A 26,515-nucleotide genomic window follows, 5' to 3' on the forward strand; every position below is an offset into this window, starting at 1 on the left:
AGAGAAAAGTCTACTCCCTTCTGTCCTAAAATTTAAAACAAACTTCAAAAATGAATCCATACGTTACATAACTGACTTTCAAAACAAAGCCCAACAGTCTTTAAAAGAAGATAACAAAATCCAGACATTTAAAACCATTGGGTTGTCAGAAAAGTCATGATGAATTTTTGCTTGAAAAATATAGAAAAAAATATATCATGACTATACCAACAGCCCAGTATAACATAGGGTACAACATTCAACAAAACATTAATAGAATCTGCAACACCAGGGGAAAACTAACACTGAAAACACTCTAAGGAACAATGAAGATGAAAGAATTAGAAAACAAAAACTAGTCACTGTAAATGTTCTGAGAATGCCCAAAGATTTAGAGGAAAACATGAATGTAATGAGAAGAGAAATAAAATATGGAATTATAGATATGAAATACAATAAGTGAATTGAAAATGTACTTGTTTGGGTTAATAGCAGATAACAGTAGTTTCTTACATGATAAAGAAAAAAAATCAGTGAATTTGAAGACATAGCAATAGAAACTACCACCAAAATTAAACATGTAGACTTATAATAGCTAAAAAATTTTCTAAATTTGTAAATTCCATTAAATCTATTGATCTAAAAAGTTGAATAAAATCCCAAGCAGAATAAACAACACAAAAGAGACCATACTAAGACATATCATATTCAAGTGATTGAAAACCAGTGATTAAAAAAAATTAAGCAGCAAAAAAAAAAAAAAAGACATTTGATGTACAGAAAAACAAAAAATGATGGCACATTTCTTGCTGGAAATACTATAAAATAAAACATAATGGAATGATATGTCCTATTGAGTTTTTTTTTTTTTTTTTTTTGATCAGGGTACTGTTAGATTGTGTTTATACTGTGTATTCATTTTTATGCTTGAAGTTTTTTCCCCTCATTTCCTAACAAATGAATGTGTCTAGTTTATATCTTCTGCTTGTTAAATGAATTTGTGGATTTGAGAAAATACAGCCTTTAAACCTGTACTTGATTTCAGTCTACAAATACCTAAATTTTGCAAGGTCTGTAGATCTTTGTAATGTCATACCTAAAGGTCATGGTTTGGGATGCTCTGCTAAGTGCCATTGAAATTACCCAGGAACCAGTTTAACTGGTAGAGATAGTTGGGGAGTTCTGAACTCCAGAGCCTAAGGCACTGACTGAAAATTTTAATGCCACACCCTGCTGTAGTTAACCCCATTAAAGACTTGATTTTTTTTTAAAGATTTATTTATTCATGCATACAAGAACTGGGGTACAGGCCAGATGTGCGGGAGGGTGAGAGGATTCACCAGACAGAGACAGAGCAGGGAAAAGAATAGGCAGACTGACTGAAATACACTGCTGAGGGGAGCAGCGGGTGAGAAAGGAGAGGTCTGCCTTGCCATGTGGGTATCTCCATTGGTGGCTGGGCTCGAACCCATGCTGCAGAGGCTGCGGACAGCTTCACAGCGCTGCGCTCAACCACCTGCGCCACCAGGGGAGACCCTAAAGACTTGATTTTTTAAAGATTATTTATGCATACAAAAGCTGGGGTACAGGCCAGACATTTGGCGGGGTGAGGATTCACCAGAGACAAAGCCGGGAGCAGAACAGGCAGACGGACTGAAATACACTGCTGAGGGGAGCAGCAGGCAAGTCAGGAGAGGTCTGCTGCTCCATGTGGGTTTATCTCTGGCCAGCTGGCGATCGAACTCATGCTGCAGAGGCTGCGGATTGCTTCATAGTGCAGTGCTTAACCCCTTACGCCACCAGGGAGGCCTGTTCGAAAGTTTTTATTCCTTTCTTCTGCTTAGAAGAAAGAAGTTCCATAGAAGAACCCCCCTCATTTTCCTTCTTAACTAAAGAATTTATACAGAAGTGCAGATGGTGTGGTTGAGTGCCCAAACACTGCATTTTTAAAAATAAATTATTTTATTTTATATATTCTTACATCATTTTTCATTTTTGCATCATGTATGCATTTTCATTTTGTTTATATTCCCCATATAATTCCCACCCCCTTTTTCTGACCCTAATCCCTCTTCTCCTCCCAAGACTTGATTTTTAAAGAACAAAATAAAGTCTGAATCTTTGTTCTGATGTTTTGCTTTACTTTGTTTTTTTAAGCTTTGAGGTATAAATGACAAATGAAATTCTAAGATATTTAAAGTGTATTAATATATATACACATTGTGAAGGAATTCCTCCCATCTCATTAAGTAGTGCATGTCAGCTCACATATTTACTGATCTTGGTGTGAATATATTAGTTTTACTCTCTTAGCAAATTTTAGTTATACAAATACGATGTTATAGTAGCCACCATGATTTCTGTTAGATCCTCAGAACTATTTATTTATCTTATAGCTAAAAGTTTGTACCTTTTCACCACTTCACCCTATTTCCCCCCACCAGACCTGTTAATCACACTTTTGCTCTGAGTTTTTTTTTTTAAAGCGTCTTTTTTTTTTCTTAAAGATTTATTTTTATTTATGAATACAAGAATTGGGGTACAGGGCCTCCCCTGTGGCGCAGAGGTTGAGCGCTGAGTTGTGAAGCTGCCCGCAGCCTCTGCAGCGCCGGTTCGATCCCCGGCTGCTCCCCAGCCACCGGAGGAGGGTCCCACATGGCGCGCAGACCTCTCCTGCCGCCCGCTGCTCCCCTCAGCAGTGTACTTCAGTCCTTCTTCTGCCTGCTCCCCGCTTTGGCTCTGGTGAATTCTCTCACCCTCCCACACTTCTGACTACCAGTGCTTGTATAAATAAATAAATAAATAAATAAATAAATCTTTAAAAAAAAAGATTTGGGGTACAGGCCAGAGATGTGGGGAGTAAGAGGATTCACCAGAGACAGAGTGGGGAGCAGAACAGGCAGATCTACTGAAATACACTGCTGAGGGGAGCAGCAGGCAAGATAGGAGTGGTCTGCTGCACCATACCATGTTGTTCCCTCTCTGGCCAAGCAATGAACTCATGCTACAGTGGCTGGCAATAGCTTGATAGCTATAGCTTGATAGTGCTGAGACTAACTCCTGCGCCACAGGGAGACCCCCTTTTTTAAAGCATCTTTAAAAAATAATGAATTAGCACTGGTTTACAATACTACGAGATTCAGAGGTACAGGTTCACACCTCATTAGATCTATGAGTTTGATTTTTTTTTTATTTCCACTTATAAGTGATACCATGCAGTATTTGTCTTTTCTTGATTTATTTTGGATTAACAAGAACAGCTGGATTTTTTTGTGTGCTCCTACCCTTCTTGATAGAAGATAGTGAGATTAGAAGTCATTTTCTTCTCTGCATCTCTTAAGTTTTCATCATTTAGGATAAATTGTCTTCTTTCTCGGTAAAGGAAGTTTTTCATAAAGGAAAATTAAGTTTTTCATAAAGTCTTATTCACCCATTGAGGGGATACCTCCTCAGTCAGAGGTACTTTCTTAATTACTAGAAGGGGGTATTTATAAATAAAATTCCTCCCTTCCAAAAAATCTCACTCTGGGGCCTCCCTGGTGGTGCAGGGGATTGAGCGCAGCGCTGTGAAGCTGTCCACAGCCTCTGCAGTGTGGATTCAATCCCTAGCCAGCCAGGGAGATACCCACATGGCGTGGCAGACTTCTGTCTCATCCGTTGCTCCCCTCAGCAATGTTTTGGGTCCGTCTGCCTGTTCTACTCCCCACTCTGTCTCTGGTGAATCCTCTCACCCTCCTGCACCTCTGGCCTGTACCCCAGTTCTTGTATGCATTATAAATAAATCTTGAAAAAAAAGAAAGAAATTTTTTCTTTAAAAAAAAAAATCTCGGGCCTCCCTTGGTGGCGCAGCGGTTGAGCGCTGGGTTGCGAGGCTGCCCGCAGCCTCTGCAGTGCCAGTTCGATCCCCGGCCACCAGCGAGGGCCCCACCAAAAAAAAAAAAAAAAAAAAAAAATCTCACTCTGGTGGAGCATAGAAACAGTCAAGAAACCATTTCAGTGAACCATGCTAAGGCAGCACACAAGAGAGGGAGGGAGTTTGACCTAATGTTGATGTGTTTCTTGGACAGCTATTTAAAGGAAAATTTCCCAGAGGAAACACCTAAACTCTTCTGAATTTTAGTTTACACAACTCAGCTGAAGTTTGAAAGATTAAACATGAATTAGCCATACCAAAGAAAGGGATATGATGGTAATCTAGAAGGATACAAAGGCCTGTGCATGCCAGGGCATGGCACATATTGGGAACTGCAAGTCATTTGGCATGATAGGGTTGAAGTAGTATAGCAGGAAAGTGAGGCTGCAGAGGCCAGATCATGAAGGGTCTTGTCAGCTTTCAAAGGGTCCTCCAAAATTCATTACAAATTATTTGAGCAGTTTCTTTGTTGAGTCATCTTTGACATCTGGAGCTCCTTCCCCTTCCTTAAACCTCATTCATGATTAGGCATCAGATCTTGTCAGAACTTGGCATCTCATTAGGCATCAGAACTTGGATTAAATGGAACAAAGATAAGCCAGGCATAGACTCTTCTTTATTTTTTATAATGGTTATATATTTTTATAATAGTTGCTATATGATAATATTTACATCACAAATTCAATGCTGAATACAGTTTAAGCAGATATGATTATAAAAGTTCAAGTAAAGATTGGATAATTTGGATTTTTTTTATTACCTCTTTTTTAAGGTAGCATTGATTTACAGCCCTGCATATGATTCAGAAATATATCACCCCACCTCTTTAGGTATATATTACCACATCATACCCAGTCCTCCTCCATAGTCCACTGTGCCTCTTGCCTGCTTTCTGCTCAGTCCCCCATCCGCTTCTGGTACCTCAGTTTTTAGGCTGTGTTCTTTAGACTAACTCTGACTTATTGCTTTCCAGAGCCTAATGCTGGCTCTCAGACCCTTAGTAAATGTTTAAATGAATGTGTTGTTATGGGAAGGGAGTTCAAATGGGAAATACTTAGTATTTTCACATGTGATGATGTTTAATTTTTCTATTCTCCATTTCATTATAGAAAAGCTAATAATGTTGGGGCATCCCTGGTAGCACAGGGGTTAAAGTCTCAGCACAGCCACTGTGCCATGAGTTCCATCCTTGACCAGGGAGCTAATCCATTTGGCGCAGCAGACCTCTCCTGTTTGCGTGCTACTTCCCTCAGCAGTGTATTTCAGCAGATCCGCCTATTCTGCTCCCCACTCTCTCTGGTGAATCCTCTCACCTTCCCCCTCCCCCATATTCCAGTTCTCATAGGCACAAATAAATAAAAATAAATCTTAAAAAAAGAAAAGCTAATAGTCTTAGGAAGGCTGCTTGAGAAGTCAACTGTTGGCTTATTAAAATATCTTTAAAATGGAATCAGGCCTGTTAGTAAAGCCTGTTTGAGTTAGTGCATTTTTGGGCAACTGAATCAACACCATAGTTAGGGAAGAAAAGTGCCAGGTGGCTTAGCAATTTGATTTTAATGAATTTATACCATTTTACAAGTGTGACTTCTCCACTAACAAAAATCTTGTGACTGTCCCAGTAGAGATTAATTTTTTTGGTAGAAGGAACAATCTTGAATGTGTATATTTATTGCTTTTCCCTTGTCTCAGGAAATAATGTGGGTACATGCTTCTTGAACTCATCATGGATATGTCCTCCATTTATTTTCTGTTTACTATAAAAGGAAGGCTTTGCAGCGATGGTTAGCATTTGTAGCAATTAGACATTGTTTTAGTGACATTTTTTGTTCCATTTTGAAAGCAAATTATGTATTGGAGGCATATTTATGAAGCAGCTTTTATGATTATCAGCAACACAGCTGCTATAACTATTATCTTGATAGAATTGAATCGTGGGTCACATAATCAGCAACTGAACTTTTATACTTGTAATTTTGCAAGACTCTTATTAAGACGTACACAATACAAATAAAACAAAAGGGCTGTCTTAAAGCATGTGTATATATATGACCTAAAGAAGAGCAAGGTATTATCATATAAAACTGGAGTAGTCTTACCTTTGTGGTTTTTTTTTGTTATTTTGTTTATTTACATCTGAATACAAATCTTATAGCTTAAATTGAGAAAGAGTTTTGCATATGTGACCAGTTAAAGTTCCAGGTTAATAATAGTTCTTACAGGGCCTCCCTGGTGGCGCAGTGGTTGAGCGCTGGGTTGCGAACCTGCCCGCGGCCTCTATGGCGCTGGTTCGATCCCCGGCTGCTCCCCGGCCACCAGAGGAGGGTCCCACATGGCGCGCAGACCTCTCCTGCCGCCCGCTGCTCCCCTCAGCAGTGTACTCCGCTCCTTCTGCCTGCTCTGCTCCCCGCTCTGGCTGCGGTGAATTCTCTCACCCTCCCGTGCTTCTGGCTGTACCCAGTGCATGTATAAACAAAACAAACAAACAAACAAATAAATAAACATGCCTCTATAAAATAAAAAAAAAAAAATAATAGTTCTTACAGTCCTATTTGTTGATTTGTAGAGCTGATTAAAATGGAATTTTACTTGTACTTTTTTTTTTTGTTTTAGCTGCCTTTTATCTTTTTGACTATAGGTAATATAATGATAAATGAGCAATATATTATACCTGTTTAACCTTAAAACCAAGGCGAACATTTTTAAAAGAATAGATACATATACATCTACCTTTTTTTGGTAGAGATAATTGTGGTTGTAAGAAACAATATAAGAAATCTTTTGTACATTTTGCTCAGTTTCCTCCAGTGATGACATTTCACAGAACTATAGCAGAGTATTGTAAGTGGCATATAGACTGTATATGATCCACTGCTGTTAATTTTCTACAGTTTTACGTGTGTGTGTGTGTATATCTGTACTGTTTAATCTCTTGTGTTTGTTCATCTATCTACCACAGCAGTCAAAAACTGAACAGCACCTTATCACAAGGGGCCTTTGTGTTGCCATTTTATAGTATCTGCTTCTCTCCCACTACTTTACTATTCCCCTCAATCTAACCCCTGGTAATCATTAATGTTTCTGACATTTCTAAAATTTTGCCATTTCAAAAATGTTTTATAAATGAAATCATGTAGTAGAGAACCATGTAAGATTGACTGTTTTTCACTTAGTATAATTACCTGGAGATTTATCAAAGTTTGTGTGAATAAATAGGATATTCCTTTTTGTTACTTACTTTTTTACAGTTAAGTTAGAGACTTCTACTTACCCAGAAGGCCAAATTTCTACTTTGTTTCCCTTCCTAATCTGTTTTTATTTATTTTGTGTATTGACTGCAATATTTGGATATTACAGAACACATTTTTTTATGTCACTTTATTTTTCCTATGACTATTACTAATATCCCCCCCCCCCAATACAATGCCTTATGCTCTGATGGCCCTTTTTCTCCTCTCAACCTTCGAAACCTCACTTCATTTGTTAGTATCCACTAGTCTTTATATTTTGTTTTGTTGAACAGTCCTTTATATAAAAACCCAATATTTGTCTTTGTTAGCCTGACTTGTTTTACTATTAATAATTCCCTTAAGCTCCTGCCATTTTGCTATAAATGGCAACATTTCATCTTATTTTTTTAATTTTTTCAGGGTTTTTTTTATTACCTTCACCAAAACACCTGTGCCCATAGCCTGTCTGCCTCTGTACCCCATTCCCTCCACTCTTTCGACTTTTGATTGAATAGTATTATGAATAGTATTCCATTTTGTGAATATACCATATCTTCTGGATCCATTCCTCTGGATCCATTCCTCTCAGTGGGCACTTAGGTTGTTTTCCTGTTCTAACCATTGTAAATATGCTGCGATAAACATTACAGAATATAAAAATTTCTGAGTCAATGATTTCATGTTCTTTGGATAGATGCCCAGGACTGGGATTGCTGGGTCATACAGTATTTCCATTTTTAGCTTTTAAAATAAAGCCAGTTTGTTTTCCAAAATTGCTGGAGCAGTTTACATTCCCACCAACAGTATAATAGGGTTCCTTTTTCGCTGCCTCATCTCCAGCATTTGTTGTGGGGGTCTTTTTAATATGTGCTCTTCTAATGAGTATGAGATATCATCTCATTATAATTTGGACCTACATTTCTCTTATTAGAAGCAATGATGAGGGCCTCCCCAGTGGCGCAGCGGTTGAGCGCTGGGTTGCAAAGCTGCCCGCAGCCTCTGCAGCACTAGTTCAATCCTTGGCTGCTCCCGGGCCACCGGAGGAGGGTCCCACATGGTGCGCAGACCTCTCCTGCTGCCCGCTGCTCCCCACAGCAGTGTACCTCAGTCCTTCTGCCTGCTCTGCTCCCTGCTGTGGCTCTGGTGAATTCTCTCAAATAAATAAATAAATAAATAAATAAATAAATAAATAAATAAATAAATAAATCTTTAAAAAAAAAAAAAAGAAGCAATGATGAACATTTTTCCATGTGTGTTGGCCTTCTGGGTATTGTCTTTGGTGAATTCTGTTCCAATATGCCCATTTTATTATTTAGGTTGATTTTTAACTGTTACATCAAGTTTTTGGTATATCTTGAATTTTTTTTAAAAGATTGATTTATTTATACAAGAACCGGGGTACAGGCCAGATGCGTGGGAGGGTGAGAGGATTCACCAGAGACAGAGCGGGGAACAGAACAGGCAGACTGACTGAAATACACTGCTGAGGGGAGGACAGGAGAGGTCTGCCGCGCCATGTGGGTTTCTCCATGGCTGGCGGGGATTGAACCGGCACTGCAGAGGCTGCTGACAGCTTCATAGCACTGCATTTAACCACCTGTGCCACCAGGGAGGCCCATATCTTGAATATTAATCCCTTGTACAATGTGAATATTTTTTTCCCATTCAGTAGGATTTTTTAAAATCTTATATTTTCATTTGCTGTGTAATAGGTTTTTAATTTCAGCTTCCCCAATTATTTATTTCCCTTCCCCAATTGTTTATTTCTGCTTTTAATCACCAGAAACATCTTTATCAATGATATGAAATGTATCACCCGTGTATATGTTTTTATATGTTTTGTTGTTGTAGGTCTTATATCTAGATTTATTTTTGTGCATGGAGTTAGAAATTGCCTATTTTTAAAATGCATATATTTGTCTTAAATCTAGGTGACAAAACACGGCCACCTTCCTCAAGCCCCTCTAGCATTATCCGCCGGACGTCCTCCTTGGATACACTTGCTGCTCCATACCTCGCAGGGCACTGGCCTCGTGACAGTCATGGGCAAGCTGCTCCTTGCATGAAGGACAAATCTACACAGGTATGTTTACTATATTCCTTTTTTTAAAAAAAAGATTTATTTATGCACACAAGAACTGGGGTACAGGCCAGAGGTGCAAGGGATGAGAGGATTCGCTGGAGACAGAGTGGGGAGCAGAACAGGTGGATTGACTGAAATACACTGCTGAGGGGAGCAGTGGCAAGACAGGAGAGGTCTGCTGCGCCATGTGGGTAGCTCCCTGGCTGGCAGGGGAATTGAATTTGTGCTGCAGAGGCTGCATTGGCTTCACAGTGCTGTGCTTAACCCCTTGCGCCACCAGGAAGACCCACGTTTACTACATTTCATATCTTGAAGTGTTTTACTCTAAAGCTGTTTTTCATATTAGTTTTGCTAAGTGTATTCAAATTCTTAAAACATTCGTGAGTGGTAGAATTACCAAGAAGCTTGTCAAAAAATGCAGATTCCCAGACCTGGCTCCAAAGACATTCTATTACAGGTGTGATTGGGACTTAGAAATATGTCTATTAAACAGTCCCAAAGTAATTCTGACGCATATGGATAATTCATAGACATATGTTTCTCCCACTTACTCTTTACAGTAAGCTTAGAACATCGCATTATGTTTAATATTTGCAGTTTGGAGTTAAACATTTCTAACAGTAGGAATTACTTTACTTTCAATTTAACCTTGTATTTTAGTGCCAAAAATCTTCATGTATTTGGGAGATGGGGATTATATTATTGCTGATCAGCTCTATAAATGTAACTTCTGACGAAAGGACTGTGGAAGCAAAGTTCTATACTTTCAGATTTGTAAAAATTTTTAATTAGAAGGATCTGGCGAATCCTCTCATCCCTTGTATCTCTGGCCTGTACCCCAGTTCTTGTGTGCATAAATAAAGGAGCTTTCATATCTACTTCCTGGTTTTACAAATTAGAAAGCTGAGGTTCAACATCCAGTTGATGTGACTGCCTCTTAGTTTGGTATAATTTCTTTCATAGCACTTACTGCAATTATAATTAATTAAATGTTTATTTAACCATTTATTTAATGTTCCTCATTCACTAGACTATGAGATCATGAAGGCAGGAACTGCCCTGTACTGTATTTCATCCTTAAGACTTTGTGACAGAATAAACACTTAGGGAATATTTGGAAAGGAATGAATGAGCAGAATAGTTAAAGCTTTATTGCTAGTGAAGAATGACAGTCATTTTAAGAAGTTAGGATTCTTTATATTGAAGGTTGAAAATCTGCTGAGGTATAGCTCAATTTAGACTGCAAATTTATGTCACTAATGCTTACTTGATACCGGCATTGTATGATACAATGTCCTTTAATAGAACCAAGTTAAACATTCTTTTTATTGGTTTTGGATTTGCATATTAGTTTCTAAAACTGCAGGTATTCTTAATGGTCTAGTTTGTTTTCCATTCTAATACTCTTGAAACTGAGTCCAATTGCTAGGGTGGATGTTTGGGGTTTCAGATTACCTTGAGGTTCATATGCCAGTGGTAATATAATATAGAAATGAAAATTTAGTGTTTGTACTCTCAAAAGTAATAAATCTTTTTAGAAATTGTGACTTTTTAAACCAGAGTTCTGGGCTCCATGGTGGCGCAGCGGTTGAACGCTGGGTTCCCGCCGCCTCTACAGTGCCAGTTCAATCCCCGGCCGCCAGGCGAGGTCCCACATGGTATGGCAGACCTCTCCTGCCACCTGCAGTGTACTTCGTTAGTCTGCCTGCTCTGCTCTCCCCTCTGGCTCTGGTGAATTCTCTCACCCTCCCGCACTTCTAACTATACCCAGTGCTTGTATAAATAAATAAATAAATCTTAAAAAAAAAAACAGAGTTCTGCAGACGCGTAGTCTCTAACTTTGCTAATCTTAGGACATGTCTCTAACATTATTTTATTTATAGTCTCTAACTTTGCTAATCTTAGGACATGTAATATGGAAAATAAGTATAGTTTCTACCTGCTTTCTGCTTAAGCCACATGTTGTTATGTTTAAATTGTTAAAGGTGTGTTTTCTTGAATATTTCTATAACACTTTATTTTCTCTGCAGTTTCAGGTTGGTTGGGTTCAGATATTTTGTTGTATCAGTAAAAATATATAGTCTTACAAGCCTTTGGGGGAAGCCCCTGATCTGTGGAAGCAATTCAGTGAGTCTTCAATTTAGCAATTGCTGTTTACATAACTCTGACTATACGGAATCAAAGTACAAACCCCGTACTCTCTTCTCCTTCTAAATACCCCCAAATTGGGAATGTGAAGGGTACAAATGCAAGGAAAAGCTATATTTATCACACTTTTAATACTGCTTGTAAAGATTATAGACTCTCCTAAGGCACAGTGCAGTGAATGCTGGGCACTACAGTCTTCCATTAATATTGTGGTTCCCCATCTTTGGCAAGTGAGTTTAGCACTAATTAATCAAAAATTCCTCAAATTCCTTATTGGCAGATGTTAGATTTCATAATGTATGTATGCTTAAGTTAATTTTTAAAAATTTGGTGAAATACATACAACAAAATTTCACTATTTGGAAAATCTTTAATATACAGTTTAGTAGCATTACATTCACAATGTTGTAGAACCATTGCCATTCTGTGTTTCTAGCACTTTTTTTATCTTCCCATACAGAAACTCATTATTACTTCCAATCCTCTGTTTTCCAAATTCCTGGTAATCACTGTTCAACTTACTTTTTCTATGAATTTGCCCATCATTGATATTTAAGTGGAATTTTACAATATTTGTCTTTCTATAACTGACTCTTTTCACTTAGCATAATGTTTTCAAGGTTTATCTATGTAGCATGTATCACATCATCAAATTTCTCCTCATGACTGAATAATATTCTATTGTATGGTTGTACCACTTGTAATTTGAACAATGCTAAAATGAAGATTGGTATAGAGGTATCTCTTTGTGTCTTTGTTTTTAATTTCTTTTGGTACATATCTAGTAGTGAGCTACTTGGATCATATATTTAACTTTTATTTATTTTTTTTAAGTAATTTTTTTTTAAAGATTTATTTTTTATTTATACAAGAGCTGGGGTACAGGCCAAAAGCAGGGGAGGGTGAAAGGATTCACCAGAGACAGAGTGGGGAGCAGAACAGGCAGACAGACCGAAAGCACTGCTGAGGGAAGCAGTGGGATGACAGGAGAGGTCTGCCGCACCATATGGGAGTCTCCCTGGCCGGCTGGTGATCAAACACGTGCTACAGAGGCTGCGGACAGCTTTATAGCGCTGTGCTCAACCCACTGTGCCATTGGAGAGGCCCTATTATTATTTTTTTTTAAATAATTTTTTTAATAAAATTTTTATTTAAATTTTTAAATTTATTTTTGCATAGAAGTACTGGAGTGTAGGCCAGAGATGCAGGGAGTAAGAGGATTCACCAGAGATAGAGTGGGGAACAGAACAGGTGGATCTACTGAAATACACTGCTGAGGGGAGCAGCATGAGAGACAGTAGAGGTCTGCTGAGCCATGAGTGTTGCTCCCTGGCCGTGATCGAACTGAGGCCACAGCGGTGATAGTGCTGAAACTTCACCCCTAGACCACCTGTGAGGTCCCATATATTTAGCTTTAGAAGAACTCCCAAACTGTTCCAAGCAGCTGCACCATTTTCTATTTCCAGCAGCAATGTATAGGGGCTACACTTTCTCCATATCCTTGCCAACACTTGTTAGTTTCCCTTTGTTATTTTAAATTATAGCTGTCCTAGTACGTATAAAATGGTTACCTTGTACTTTGGAATTTTATTTTCCTAATCACCTTGTTGTTGAGCATCTTTTCATGTGTTTATTCACCATATTAGTCATTTTGGAGTTTAACGACTTTCTTAAAATCTCCTTTCCTCTATTTCCCCTTTGTGATCTGGGGAAAACTATTAGTACCTCTCCTTTAAGGTTAGTATGAGGATTAAACAAAGAAATTTATATAAAAGATTTAGAACAGTGTTTGGCAAATAGTAGTATTTAATAAATGGTTGCTATTAAAATTCTTATTCTTGATTACTATCAGATTAGAAAAAGAATGACATGTAAACTTCAACTCCTGTGTAGTTTGTCAATTGCATAGCTTCCTGGTGCATTATGTTGAAAAAGATTCAGGCTAAAGATTACTGAAATTGATTAGCACTTTTATCATCCCTGGTTCAGATAGTGCTACAGCAGACAATATGATGGAAATAATTTACCTAGTACTATACTTTCCAGGTACTTTCCAGAAAGTTGTTGTAGACTTTTGGTAAGTCATTTGTGTCAACATTCTGAGCCCTGGTTTGTTAGAAAAAAAGAAATCGTGTGTGACTCTTAAGTTCCCTCTCAATATCTGGGAGAGGAGTGGAAATGAGAGAAAGAGATTCTGACGATTTAGAGAAAGCAGCATCGAAAAAAGATGCCAACTTCCCCCTTTGCTTCACTCTACCTCATTTGCTTTGGGCATGAGAATGAATGATTGAAATTTTACTATACACGATTATCATCCAAATTACTTCACAGAGGTAGCAAAAAGGTGGCATCATTTTTTTTTCCTCCTGTATCTTTGGCAGACATTGTTTATTCCCTGTGAACTCATAGCTGAGAATCCTTCCAGCTCAGCACTTGCGCATGGCATTGCCAGTGGAGCAGGGGATGGGCTGCAGGATTAATTGCCTACAAAATAGATTTGACATTTCTATTTTAGAGTTTGGTATTTTTACCAACCTCTGCCTCCTGTACTCCTCCTTCCAAGTTCTTGTAAAAACTGACCATTTGCTAGTTTAACTTCCACATAAGATTGACTAATTTTATTAACAGCATCATCAATGTTGCGGTTCCATCAATTTCATTCACCTTATTTTTTGGCAGTGCTGCTTGTATTTTTTTTTTTTAAAGATTTTTTTAATTTATTTATACAAGCACTGGGTACAGTCAGAAGCGCGGGAGGGTGAGAGAATTCACCAGAGCCAGAGTGGGGAACAGAACCGGCAGACTGACAAAATACACTGCTGAGGGGAGCAGTGGGCGTGGCAAGAGAGGTCTGTCGCGCCATGTAGGACCCTCCTGGCAGCGCTGCAGAGGCTGCGGGCAGCTTCGCAGCCCAGCGCTCAACCGCTGCTCCACCAGGGGAGGCCCGTGTATTTTTTGACTATTAATTTAGGGGGAGAAAATATATGTATATGGTTGGAGTATTTGACATTCTTTTGACTCTCAAAAGAGTCAAAAGGTATTCCTTTCCCAACTTCTGTAACCTCTAGGCTACTTTACCTTACAGGTGGTTTGTGTGAATATGTCAGTTTGTGACTCATGTGATTGATGTCTGGTTTTCTTAATTCTTTATTTGTTTTCTTCATTCAAAGAACCTTTTGCTTTAAAAATTAACTTTGCTTTTCTTGGATAAACCTAGGATTCTGAAATAATCAAGATTTCCAGTTACTTTACCACCTGACTGATGTTTCTATCCTTTATTTTTTCATGTTAGATCAGAATTCTCTAGACCAGTGACTCCATGTATTTATCACATTTTTTAGCATACTGAGCTGTGGTATAACAATTGGAGGGTTACATCATGGAATTGATTAAAACAAATATAGTTTCTTGATTGTGTAACTGTTTTTATCTTTGAAGCTATATACCAGCTCTCCTTAATGACCTTGCAGTGCCTTGTATACTCCTCTCATTGATGCTTCCAAGCTTCTATATTGTTTCTAATGCTTTCCCACATTTTCTTTGTGTAATTTATGGTCTTTCACAGAACCTACACCCATTTGGTAAACTCTTGCCATCCTACTTCCCTTGTCCTGGGTTAATTGCCTTTTTTAAGGGGTCTTCTATGATCACATGATTTTTTAATTGGTTATCCTTTGTCTCCTAGAGAATAAGAACGGTTTCCTCTAACTCTACTGCCTAGTCCAGAACCTGACTCAGTAGATATTTAATAGCTTCCCCCCATACAAATCAAGACTGAATAGAATTGAAATATACTTAATTAAAACTTAATTTTACTTTTTATTAATACCTAAGAGTATCTTATAATGAGGACACAGTTTTTCAGTTGAACAAAGAAAGCAATTATCTTTTGAATTAGGAGTTTAAGTAAAACTAATGATTTTTGCTACATATTTTTTCTTGCCAGAACATCTTATCACTGAAATTAGCAAAGCTGTCAATTTTTCTTTAAGATACCTGTAGTTGTTTTGCTAATTAAGACCCTTGTTCTCATTTATCACTAATTTGTTCTTTATAAATACATGGGAAAATTTTATATTTCTTTGCTTTCCTTTGAAGGCAAAATTTTATACTTAAGATTAACATCTTTAATAATTTTCCTTTCTTTACATTTTAGTTTGAAAAAAGTCTCAAGCTCACTGATAGATTGAACACCATACTTTTCAACAATATTCACTAATAGTTTTCCATATTTGGTTTATTTCTTTGTGTATATATAATCATGTTATTTGCTAATCATTAGTAAGTTGCATACATTCTGACTGCTCAGATATTTCAGTATGTTTATGAACTAGGACTTGAGAAAAATATTACCAATACAATTGCCACATTCAGTTAATTTAACATTGATACAACACGGTTAGTATGTATTCCACATTTTCCAGTTGCCCCAATAATGTTCTCTTTAGTAGTTTTATCTGTAATCCAGGATCCAGTGAAGGAACACATGTGACATTTAGAGGATATGTTTCTTTGGTATTCTTTTATCTGGAGAGGTTCCTCAGCTTTTGTCTCTTGTGACATTGGTATATTTAAATAGTATTTTAAGAACAAGCCAATATTTTTGTTGAATGGTTGCAATTTAGGTTTATCTTTTTCATGAATCTGTTTTCATTTAAATTTAGACAGTTTTCTAAATCTGTTTTCATTATTTGTTGGACTAATACTTTTTGATAATGGTATTTCTTTGTGGATTATTTTAAATATATTATTTAAAATGTCTATCACAATTAAAAAATAAAATCTCAATCACTATGACTTAAAAATTCTGTTTTTCAGTAAACTTTTTTGTAATGGGACTGTATTTTATAATAGAAAAATATTGTATATATTATTTGAGAGGAAAATTTCCCCCAATTTTGACATACTCACTGTATGTTTATGTGTAGCATAATCATTTACCACACATTGATATGATCACCACAGTTACTTAGTTAACATTTATCGTCTCATAAGTTACAAAAAAATTTTTAGCTGCCACATAGTGGGTTATCTGTAGTCATGTTCTACATTACATCCTCAGTACTTATTTATCTTATAACTCTAAGTTTTTTTAATCACCTTCATACAATTCTCCCACCCCACTTTTGGAAACTCAAATCAGAACTCTTTTTTTTTCTTTTTCTGAGTTTGGCCTTTTTTTTTTAAGATTCCACTATAAATCTGAGACATTCTGCAGAAGAGAAGGAGGGAGAAGGATCAAAATGGGTGGGAAGAGCAAAACTACTATGGTGATGGTGCAATGGGTGAATTGGTGGTGGGAATTTCAAGGGGACTACACCTGAGGGGAGAAAGCATACTTTGTGCAAAAATGAAGAGTGATGTAAAAAAATACATAAAATTAAAAAATAAAGATTCCATGTATAAGTGAGATTATACATTATTTGTCTTTCTCTGACTTATTTCACTTAGCAAATTGCCCTCATAATTCCATCCATGTTGTTACAAATGTGGTTATACAATACTGTTAAATGATTGCTATAAAGGTACCCCTTCCCTCTTTTTTTTCCATTACAGACAGAGAGTGCATGGGCTGAAGAATACGCTGAAAAGAAGAAAGGATCTCATAAGCGTTCAGCATCCTGGGGCAGTACAGATCAACTAAAGGAGGTCGGGAAAATGGTTGCAAGGAAGTGGATGTAGAAGTTTGATCCCTTTAATGGGTAGTTCCTTGAAGTTTGGACAGCATGGATTTGTCATTGGGGAAAGGGGGATGAGCTGGGGAGGAAAGGGCCATTGTTGTTTTGTTTACTTGAAAAATAAGCAGAAAAGCAGTTACTTATATTGGTTGGATAAAAATTTGAGTAAGGGAATATGTACATTATCTACCTGATTGCGTGTTTTCCTTTGTAATTTTTTGAGATTCCATATATGTTAATATAAATATTTGATGTATAAAACTATAGTGATACAGCAAATTCACATTTATTATTACTATATATGGTATTTTTTCTGAATTCAATAACTCAGTATAACCAACTTAATTATGGCTCTATGCTATAACTACCATTTTCTGAGTCTGTAATTACAATATTTGCACTTTGGTGATAACAGAAATAAAATAAATCAGTCAAGGAATAATATGGGATATTTATTGAAATTGTGTTTATTATTTAAAAATTGTTTTGTGGATGGATTGTGTAATTTAAATTGATTTATTATACGTATTTAGTAATTTGGAACTGTTAAAGGTTAGAAGTTTGATTTAAAAACCTCAAATTATGACTCAGTGTGAGGGCAGTGAGAGTGATTATTTTTTAATTCTTTGTGAGAACTACAGTGTAACTTATTGTAAGTGCTGAAAACTTTGTTTAGTGCTTGGGAATTTTGAAAGCTCAGAAAGTGTTGGAGCGTAACTCTCTCTTTAAGATACACATCTATGCATGCTTGTGTGTATATATGTAAATTTCACACAATAGATCAGATTTTGTGAAGTGGATTAAAAACTCAAAAGATTTTTTAAGGGTAGGTTCTTATTAGGCAAAGATATGCTTTATGTAGTTTTTATGTAGCGTGAAAACACTCTGATGCACTTGTTATTTTTACCCTTTTCAGATTGCAAAATTACGCCAGCAGTTACAGAGAAGTAAACACAGCAGTCGGCATCATAGAGATAAAGAAAGACAATCTCCATTCCATGGCAACCATGCAGCTATTAACCAGTGTCAGGTAGGCACACATATACCACAAAATCCAAACAAAGGATTTTTTTGTTTTCTGTGATGTATTATTTCATGGTTAACTTTTTAGGACAAAAATGTCCAAAATCCTATTTGAAACAGTTATTTATGAATTACAACCTTCGTTAAAAAAGCCCAGAATATTAAGTTGACAAAACGACTTTTTTTTTAGTGACTTATGATATTACCTAAGAATCATAACTAATTACATATTTGACTATTAGTTCCATGAATTAGAGGCAGAATAATATAGAGAGATAAGCATTGACTATAGAACTAGGTTCTGGTTCCAGACTATAACATGTCCTTTTTAAGTCTCAGTGTCCTTATCTGAAGATTGAAGATAATAATTCCTGTCTCATGAAGTCTCTTAGTAGGGAAAAAACTTCAGCTTCTTTGATTTTTCATTAGAGCCCTAACAGCTACTCATGATAGCTCACCCAGGGAGCCCCTCTATTTTACTGAATTTAAATTGGCTGGTGTCTCTTGGCAAGAAGAGAGGAAAAAAAATTTACCAACTTCTTTAGTTTGATAGCGTCTGATGATTCCCAATATATGTCTATAATGTTCAAGAGAAAATATGGGTAAAGGTATGTATTTTTTCAAACTGATTTATCCTAAAATATTGGTACATGGGTCAGACTTGATTTGGAGTTTTATAGTTTGGTTGTTTCCAATTAGATTTTCCTTATATAAGGTATTTTAATTAAAAACCAGGAATATACACTAATACATTTAAAACCTAAATAAACTGGTTTTATACCCACAGAAATAGAAAACATAAAATTGACAGAATAAGAAATGAAAAAATTTTTTTTTTATTAATACAAGCTTTAATGGATCTTCAGCTCACATTTTACTCACATTTATCTTTCCATGATGCATTGACATGAACTCAAGCATCTAGCCCTACTTTTGCATTACGACTTGCTACAGTAAGAACCCACATACAGTAAACCACTCAATCTAGGTGCTGTAGATTCCAGAATGTCATACATGTAGGGGGAGGAAGCAAACCGCGGCTAAGGAATACACTTCCAGGCTGCATCAGCAACCTAGAAAGCTGAGGAGGCTGGAGATGGAGAGACATTGGTTGGTGACTCTCAAATGGCCGGTGGCTTTCCCGCTGGATCCAAGGCTGCTCTCCTCAAACAGTGTGATTTTTTTTCTTGATACACTTTCTAAGTCATTACAGTTTTTTTGTTTGGATTTTATGATATGTAGAGGATTATTTTTACTGGGAATTTTCTTTAATGCTCCTTAAAAACTAAGGGACAGGATTACTGTTCTGATATTGGTATAGTTTACAACTACTAGTTAACAAAAGATCTTTTGCTGTGGCTTACAATTGGCTTATCACAGATTAAAAAGAATTTTTACTTTGAGTGTTCCTGTCTCTCAAAATTCAGAAGTTCTATTATGAGGAATACTGCCAAGTTTCTTAGAGGAGAGAATCTTTCACATGTCAGTAGTTTCCAAAATTGACAAAGCCCTCAAGTGCTTAAAATGTCATATTTAAGGACTATTTCAACAAACATTCTTGTTTGAAAATATAGCCAACACATTTCAGAATTGTTTGATTGAGGATTAGAGTCAGTTGTTAGTAACAGAAGAATGGGAGATGCCAGCATCTTCACAGTGACATAAACTAATTTAGAGGTGAGAATTAAAAAATCATACAGGTGTTTTCTGGCTGTTATAGCCTAAATTAAGAAAATCCTCCCATAGGATTTTCTTATTTTTCCATCTGGGTTGAGGATACTAGATTTGTAGTAGCCTGGGAGGATTTGAGAGCAAAGAGCAAAGGGATAGTGAGGTAGAAAGGAAAAACCCATCTGCAGAATGACAGTATTGTACTTTAAAAATGAAAATTGCAGCTGTGCATTGGAATCTTTGTATGCCAATCAGGACATGATTGCTATTTTTAAAAATCAAAAGAGTAGGTTCATCTGCTGTGACCATTTTTACAGAGTATAGCTGCAGCTTAGACGAGTGAAGAGGTGGCTATTCTAGATGTGAGTTGACAGTGATTGCTGGAGACAGAAAGTAATGGCAACAGGACAGGAGAAATCTTGCCATGTGGAGGTCCCAAATCAAAAGCGCTTAAGATAGAAGGATTTTCCCGCCAGGGCTTTCTAATTTTTTTTTTTTTTTACCATTAAATATCACTTTACCTCCCTTTTGTTATATGAGGATTTCTGACTCATATTTCTCTCCCAGGTCTTTGTTGAATTGCTAAGCAGAACTTCTTCCATTCTACTTTTTTTGCACATTATTTTTATTTTGCATCTTAATAATTTTTTTGCTTATACTTACATATTGAAAAAAACAAACGCTGATTTTCTAATTTTTTTGAAGTTCAGTGAAAGTGCTATATGAATATGTTCTTTGTGAGTAAACTAGATTACTCATACTTGGCCAGATAATCTCTAGGAAATGTTAAAATGTCACAAAGAAATTTTTATTGTCTTTCTCAGTTCTTCCTTCTGTTTCCCAGTTTTTCTTAAACTCAATGTTGTTTTGGTTTTTCATTATTTTTCTATTTTTAATTGAGGTAATTTTGGTTTATGTTGTTTGCATTTTAGAGATATAGGATCTCCTACTTCTGGTGTTGTTACTACACCACATATACCACCAAAGCGTCCATAGTCCACCACCACAATCCACTGTGCTCTCTCTCCAGTCTGCTCTTGCCCTCTCTTGCCCCTCTGGTAACTTCAGTTCTATAATCAGATTTATAGGTTTTGTTACTGATTTGACTTTATCTAACCTTTGGTTTCTCTATATTCCACTTGTATATAAGTAACACCAATTGATGTCTTTCTTCTTCTGACTTATTTTGCTTATTTTGCCTAGCAGAATAAGTATTTTGTGAAATATTCCCTTCAAGTTTCATTCATATTGTCAGAAATGGCAAGAGTATCTTTCTTTTTTTTTAATAGCTGAGTAGTCCACTGTATATATACCATATCTTCCTGATTCACTTATCTGTACATAAGAGTGTATATTTCCCTTCAAATTGGTGTTTTTGTATTCTCCAGGTAGATACCTAGATGTTGAATTGCTGGGTCATATGGTAGATCTATTTTTAATTTTTTGAGAACTCTCTATACTCTTTTCATAGGCACTGGACCAGTCTACATTCCCACCAACAGTGTATGTTTCTTTTTCTCCACATCCTCATCCTGGCACATTTTTCTTCTTTTGAAAATTTATCTCCATATTTTTGTCCCTGATCACCTACTGCTACAAGTCATTGTTCCCATCGTTCCTGTTTGTATATGTCATACTATAATCTTCTCCCCACACTTTGAAGACAGGGTGCTGTATTTAAATTACAATGTAGATTAAACTTAGAAGATTTATGTTAGCCAAATCTTTCCTTTGGTGTTCTTTTTTTGTTAGTTAATTTTCAGTTTTAATGCTGAATTTGATCTTTAAACTGTAATATACAATATATGAAGAATGTAAATGGGAAAAATTAAAATTTAAATAGGTGATTCACCTAACTAAAGACCTTAATGACTGAAAAGTATTCCTTTTTAAAAAAAAAAAATTATTTATTTATTTATATAAGCACTGGGTATAGTCAGAAGCGTGGGAGGGTGAGAGAATTCACCAGAGCCAGAATGGGGAGCAGAACAGGCGGACTGACAAAGTATACTGCTGAGGGGAGCAGTGGGCATGGTAGGAGAGATCTGCGCGCCATGTGGGACCCTCACCAGTGGCCAGGGATTGAGTTGGTGCTGCAGATGCTGCGGGCAGCTGTGCAGCCCAGTGCTTAACCACTGCACCACCGGGGAGGCCCATGGAAAGTATTCCATTTTATTTTATTTATTTATTTTTTTTTTTAAGATTTATTTATTTATTTATACAAGCACTGGGTACAGTCAGAAGTGCAGGAGGGTAAGAGAATTCATCAGAGCCAGAGGGGAGAGCAGACAGGCAGACTGACGAAGTATACTGCTGAGGGGAGCAGCGGGCGGCAGGAGAGGTCTGGGCGCCATGTGGGACCCTAGCCCGGTCCGGGGATTGAACCGGCCCTGCAGAGGCTGCGAACAGCTTCGCAGCCCAGCGCTCAACTGCTGCGCCACCGGGGAGGCCCAGTATTCCATTATAAAGAGAAAGAATCAAAAGCTGAGAAATCAGAAATACTGTTCTTAATGTTGCCAAAGGATAGATCTTAGGAGAGAGATTTTACTTGGTACAGTGAAGAACTTTTAATGTTTCAGAGCTGTCTAAAGATGATCTCTCAGTTAATATGATAACCCATTTATATTTGCATCTATGGATTTATATTTAGCAATACAGATTTATTATAGAAATCTATGTAGATATAGGAAAATTAAATTATATATACATATAAATGTTTGAGAGCCCTTGAAATGAAGGATAAAAGTTTAAGTGTAATAATTTGTTGTTTTTAGATATTTTATTTTATTTTATTTTATTTTTTAAAGATTATTTATTTATTTATTTATACAAGCGCTGGGTACAGTCAGAAGTGCAGGAGGGTGAGAGAATTCACCAGAGCCAGAGCGGGGAGCAGAGCAGGCAGAAGGACCGAAGTACACTGCTGAGGGGAGCAGCGTGTGGCAGGAGAGGTCTGCGCGCCATGCGGGACCCTCCTCCGGTGGCCGGGGAGCAGCTGGGGATCGAACCAGCACTGCAGAGGCTGCGGGCAGCTTGGCAACCCAGTGCTCAACCGCTGTGCCACCGGGGAGGCCCTGTTTTTAGATATTTTAGTATAGCTTATATAAGAAATGAAATCAGAGACCTGTAATTTTCTATTTCTGGAACAAAAACAATATCACCAATGAAAATCTTTCCCAGGCAGCTTGGATGGATTATTTTTCTTCTGATCATCAAACTATTTGCTAGTTAAATTAACCTTTGTTTCATCCGTTTCAAATGGTATGTTGGCCTTAGGTAAATGGCTATTTTCTTTCTTTTCCTTCTTTCTTTTCCTTCTTTTCTTTTATTAAATAGAGGAAACTATTGATATATACTTCTGCTACTAAGATTATATTTGAGTAAAACTTTCAGCAAATGTATAGTGTGACTTTTTTGACTAACTTGAAAAGCAGTAACCAAATGTACAGTTAGTCATTACACTGTGGTTCCTGTGTGTATATGTTTCTTAAAATGACAACCAGAAAGCTTAAGCTTTCTATTCTTAAGCCAGCTTACTAATAGATCCATTTGACATTCTAAAATCCAAGAATGTCAACATTTTGCAAAAACTTTACCAGATCAGGCCTCCCCTGGTGGCGCAGGCGGTTGAGCACAGCACTTTGAAGCTGTCCGCAGCCTCTGCAGTGCCAGTTCGATCCCAGTTGGCTGGCGAGAATCCCACGTGGCGTGGCAGACCTCTCCTGTCTCTCCCGCTGCTCCCCTCAGCAGTGTATTTCAGTCAGTCTGCCTGTTCTGTTCCCCGCTCTGTCTCTGATGAATCCTCTCACCCTCCCGCGCATCTGGCCTGTATCCCGGTTCTTGTATGCATGAATAAATAAATCTTTAAAAAAAAAAAACAACTTAACAGATCATCTTCTTTTTTAGCCCCTTTGTCATTCTGTAAGTTAGCAGTTAACAAATTTATACCTGAAAGTAGTCTGAAAATAGCATCCAGTGCAAACTGTTACCTATGTTTTATTACATTTAGAAGAGAGAATTAAGTTTAGAATTGCATATGTTTTATTTGAGAAGAAATTCTATTTGTAGTATATATACTAATGACTCCTGAGATTTTTCTTAGTCTGTACTAGTTCCCTGTCACCTCATTATTTTCTGATATGGGAAGAGTCAAGAAAGACTCTGGTGAGATGAAATGATTGCATGACAGAAATATTCTAATATGCTCTCCACTCCAGACTAGTGAGCTGTAGATTTTTCAAACCTCTAGCTGCTTTAGTATGAATCCATTTTGCATTTTCTATTATCTACTATGTTGAAAAGGTTTCTTACTTTCCTTTACCAAAATATTGTCTTAGCTTCACTTTCCTGCTGTCTTATCCCTGAAGCAAGTACATAGCTAATTTGGCAAACTTTTGTTAGTGTATACATTGAAATTTACTTCTGTTGGAAAGGAAACAAGATGGTGAGAATAGGTGAAAAGTGGTACAAGTAACCACTATTTGAAATGTAAAAATGCTGAAGACAAATAGCTAGTTTCACTCCCTCACTTGGGCATTACTTTACTGAAGTTGAACTAGTAAAGTGAGGACCTGATATTAGCATCCCTCTGAGGCGCATCCAAATTGTTAAGGGTGCACACTTTGAAAGGGATTTGGCCATATACACACACAGAGGCAAAGGACACAGACTCTTACTGTGCAAGTTCTTTAGTACAATAGTATACATAAAGAGAGAAGAAAGGATATCCCTAATAGCACTTGCCCATCCCCTCATGGACAAGTGCCTAACCAAACAGTGTTGGGTCATAGTGGGGCCACTGAAGCCCAAAAGCTTGCCATAAGACTAAGGAACTTCTGGCAGGGAACAGCAAGCAAGGAGTTAGACCGGTCTTACAGAGCTGGGAGAAAAGGAGATACCTCATCACGATAATGGCTGCCATTGTCAGCTTCCCGATGTCTCTTCCAAGTGTCTCTACATGTATCTCCTCCACATATTTTCTCCATGACTCTTTCTAGCAGTACCAGGGTATAAGTCAGGGCTACAGAAACAAGAAGGAAAAAGAGCTGGATCTGCCTACCTTTTGTGTTACATACCTTCACCTGGCCACTCAGCTCTGCCCCTAGTTCCTAGTAGCTCCCCCACTCCTGAAGTTATGGCTTGCTGGGACCTGTAGTCCAAAGCATCTGCATATGGGGGTGGGGAAAATGGCACCGCCCCTTCAAGGAGGTGTACTGGGAATGAGAATAGGGTGGAGGGTAGAAAATGTGAGTTATTAGGAGAAGAATGGAATGGAATAGGGTGGTATGGAATTTGGGCAGTAGCCTTTACTGTTTGCTTTTTGTCTTGTTCCATCTTGTTATCACCAGTTCTGTAAAAACATGAACAGGTGCGGGGTAGCTGTGGGAAGTGAGGGAAAGTACTGGTTTTATAACAATAGATGGAAGAATTGAAGGATAGGATGTCTAAAAGATAGGCAGCTGGCTAGGCTGTTGATACTCCACTAACCTTAATGCTGAAGTGGAGACTGCCTTTAGGCGGGGCCACAAACTAAGCTTCAGGGTCAGACTGAGACTCAGACTGTGTGCTGTGTGATTAAGCAGAGCAACAGGGTGTGTGGAAGATGGGCAGTATCACAGGCAATCAGGCCATTTGTTAGCTGTTCTCTACTGCTGGGCAAGATTACTGACCAAGCTCTCTGGTCAGTCTGGGACTCGTACTGTATACTACATAGTTGGTGTGGCGCTGGAGACTAGGCCAGTGGAACTTGGGATCACTCTCCAAGCTCTTTGGTCAGTTAGGATCACATGCTGTGCTCCATAATTGGATTGTCATTGATTTGGCTCCCTGCCTGGGCAATCCTTCTCAGTCTCTATTGTCCAGGGAATTGTCTGGGTTTTGGTATTTTCACAATGGTATTTTGTCTATGCATAGTTGCTAGTTTGTCATCTTATTGAGCAGGGCTAAGGTCAGGAATGATCTTTGTTACCATCTTGGTGACATCATTCCCTCTTTTTTGTCTTTTATGGAGATTACTTTTGCTGTCATGTCCAAAATATTCCAAAAAAACAGAACTTTCAGATATGAATTGGAACAACATCTATCATGGTCCAAATTGTTTTTCCTTTCATAACTTGTAGTGAAGTATGGGAACTCTTTAAGAGAAATGGGAAATTTATCGAGAAAAAAAAGACACCAACTACTTAAATAAATGCCTTTCCAAGTAACTTTTTTTCCTGATTATCAAAGGATAGAAAAATATTCATAGAGAACTTGAGAAATTAAAATTAAAGGTGAAAAATGAAGAAACAATATAGTTTCACTGTCTGGAGATCACTATTTTCAATATTTGGGGGCATTTATAGTTGATATACAGCAGTATATTTGTACTCATTTTATAGCTCAAGGAGCAAAATTTAATATGTCATTTTTTTGCATACTTACTGATAATCTAATTACAGGAAAGAAATACGTTATTTCAACTATTATACATCTAAAATAGTTATTTTTATGCACCTGTTATCTAACTTTTAACTGGTTTGTACCTGTAAAGCCAAACCATAATATTTTATTGCCATGCATTCTGTTTGTAACTTGTCCATATTGGGGAAGCTTCATGGGACATTATAGTACTTACAGCTAGATCATTTAATGGCCAAGGAGATCATTTGGCTATCCTTGCTTTAAAATTTTCTTAGAGAAAAAATATCATATGCTTATGTACATTAATGTTAAAAGCCCTGTGACAAAATTTAGCACTCATATTAAATATACACAAGAATATAAGACTTTAAGAAGTATTTTCTTTTTTTTT

At 37.2% G+C, this 26,515-nt stretch overlaps 1 protein-coding gene across 1 annotated transcript in view; it reads left to right on the plus strand.

Moving 5' to 3' along the window:
- Positions 1-26,515, plus strand: part of FAM117B (family with sequence similarity 117 member B) — a 64,318-nt gene that overhangs the window by 21,997 nt on the left and 15,806 nt on the right. The window contains exons 2-4 of the mRNA XM_037523860.2: positions 9,051-9,202; positions 16,907-16,999; positions 17,945-18,058. Coding sequence (XP_037379757.1) covers positions 9,051-9,202; positions 16,907-16,999; positions 17,945-18,058 — 359 coding nt within the window. The remainder of the gene's footprint in view (positions 1-9,050; positions 9,203-16,906; positions 17,000-17,944; positions 18,059-26,515) is intronic.

This window comes from Talpa occidentalis, unplaced genomic scaffold, assembly GCF_014898055.3.
Source record: "Talpa occidentalis isolate TD23 unplaced genomic scaffold, MPIMG_talOcc4v2.1 talOcc4.3, whole genome shotgun sequence".
Lineage (NCBI taxonomy): Eukaryota > Metazoa > Chordata > Mammalia > Eulipotyphla > Talpidae > Talpa > Talpa occidentalis.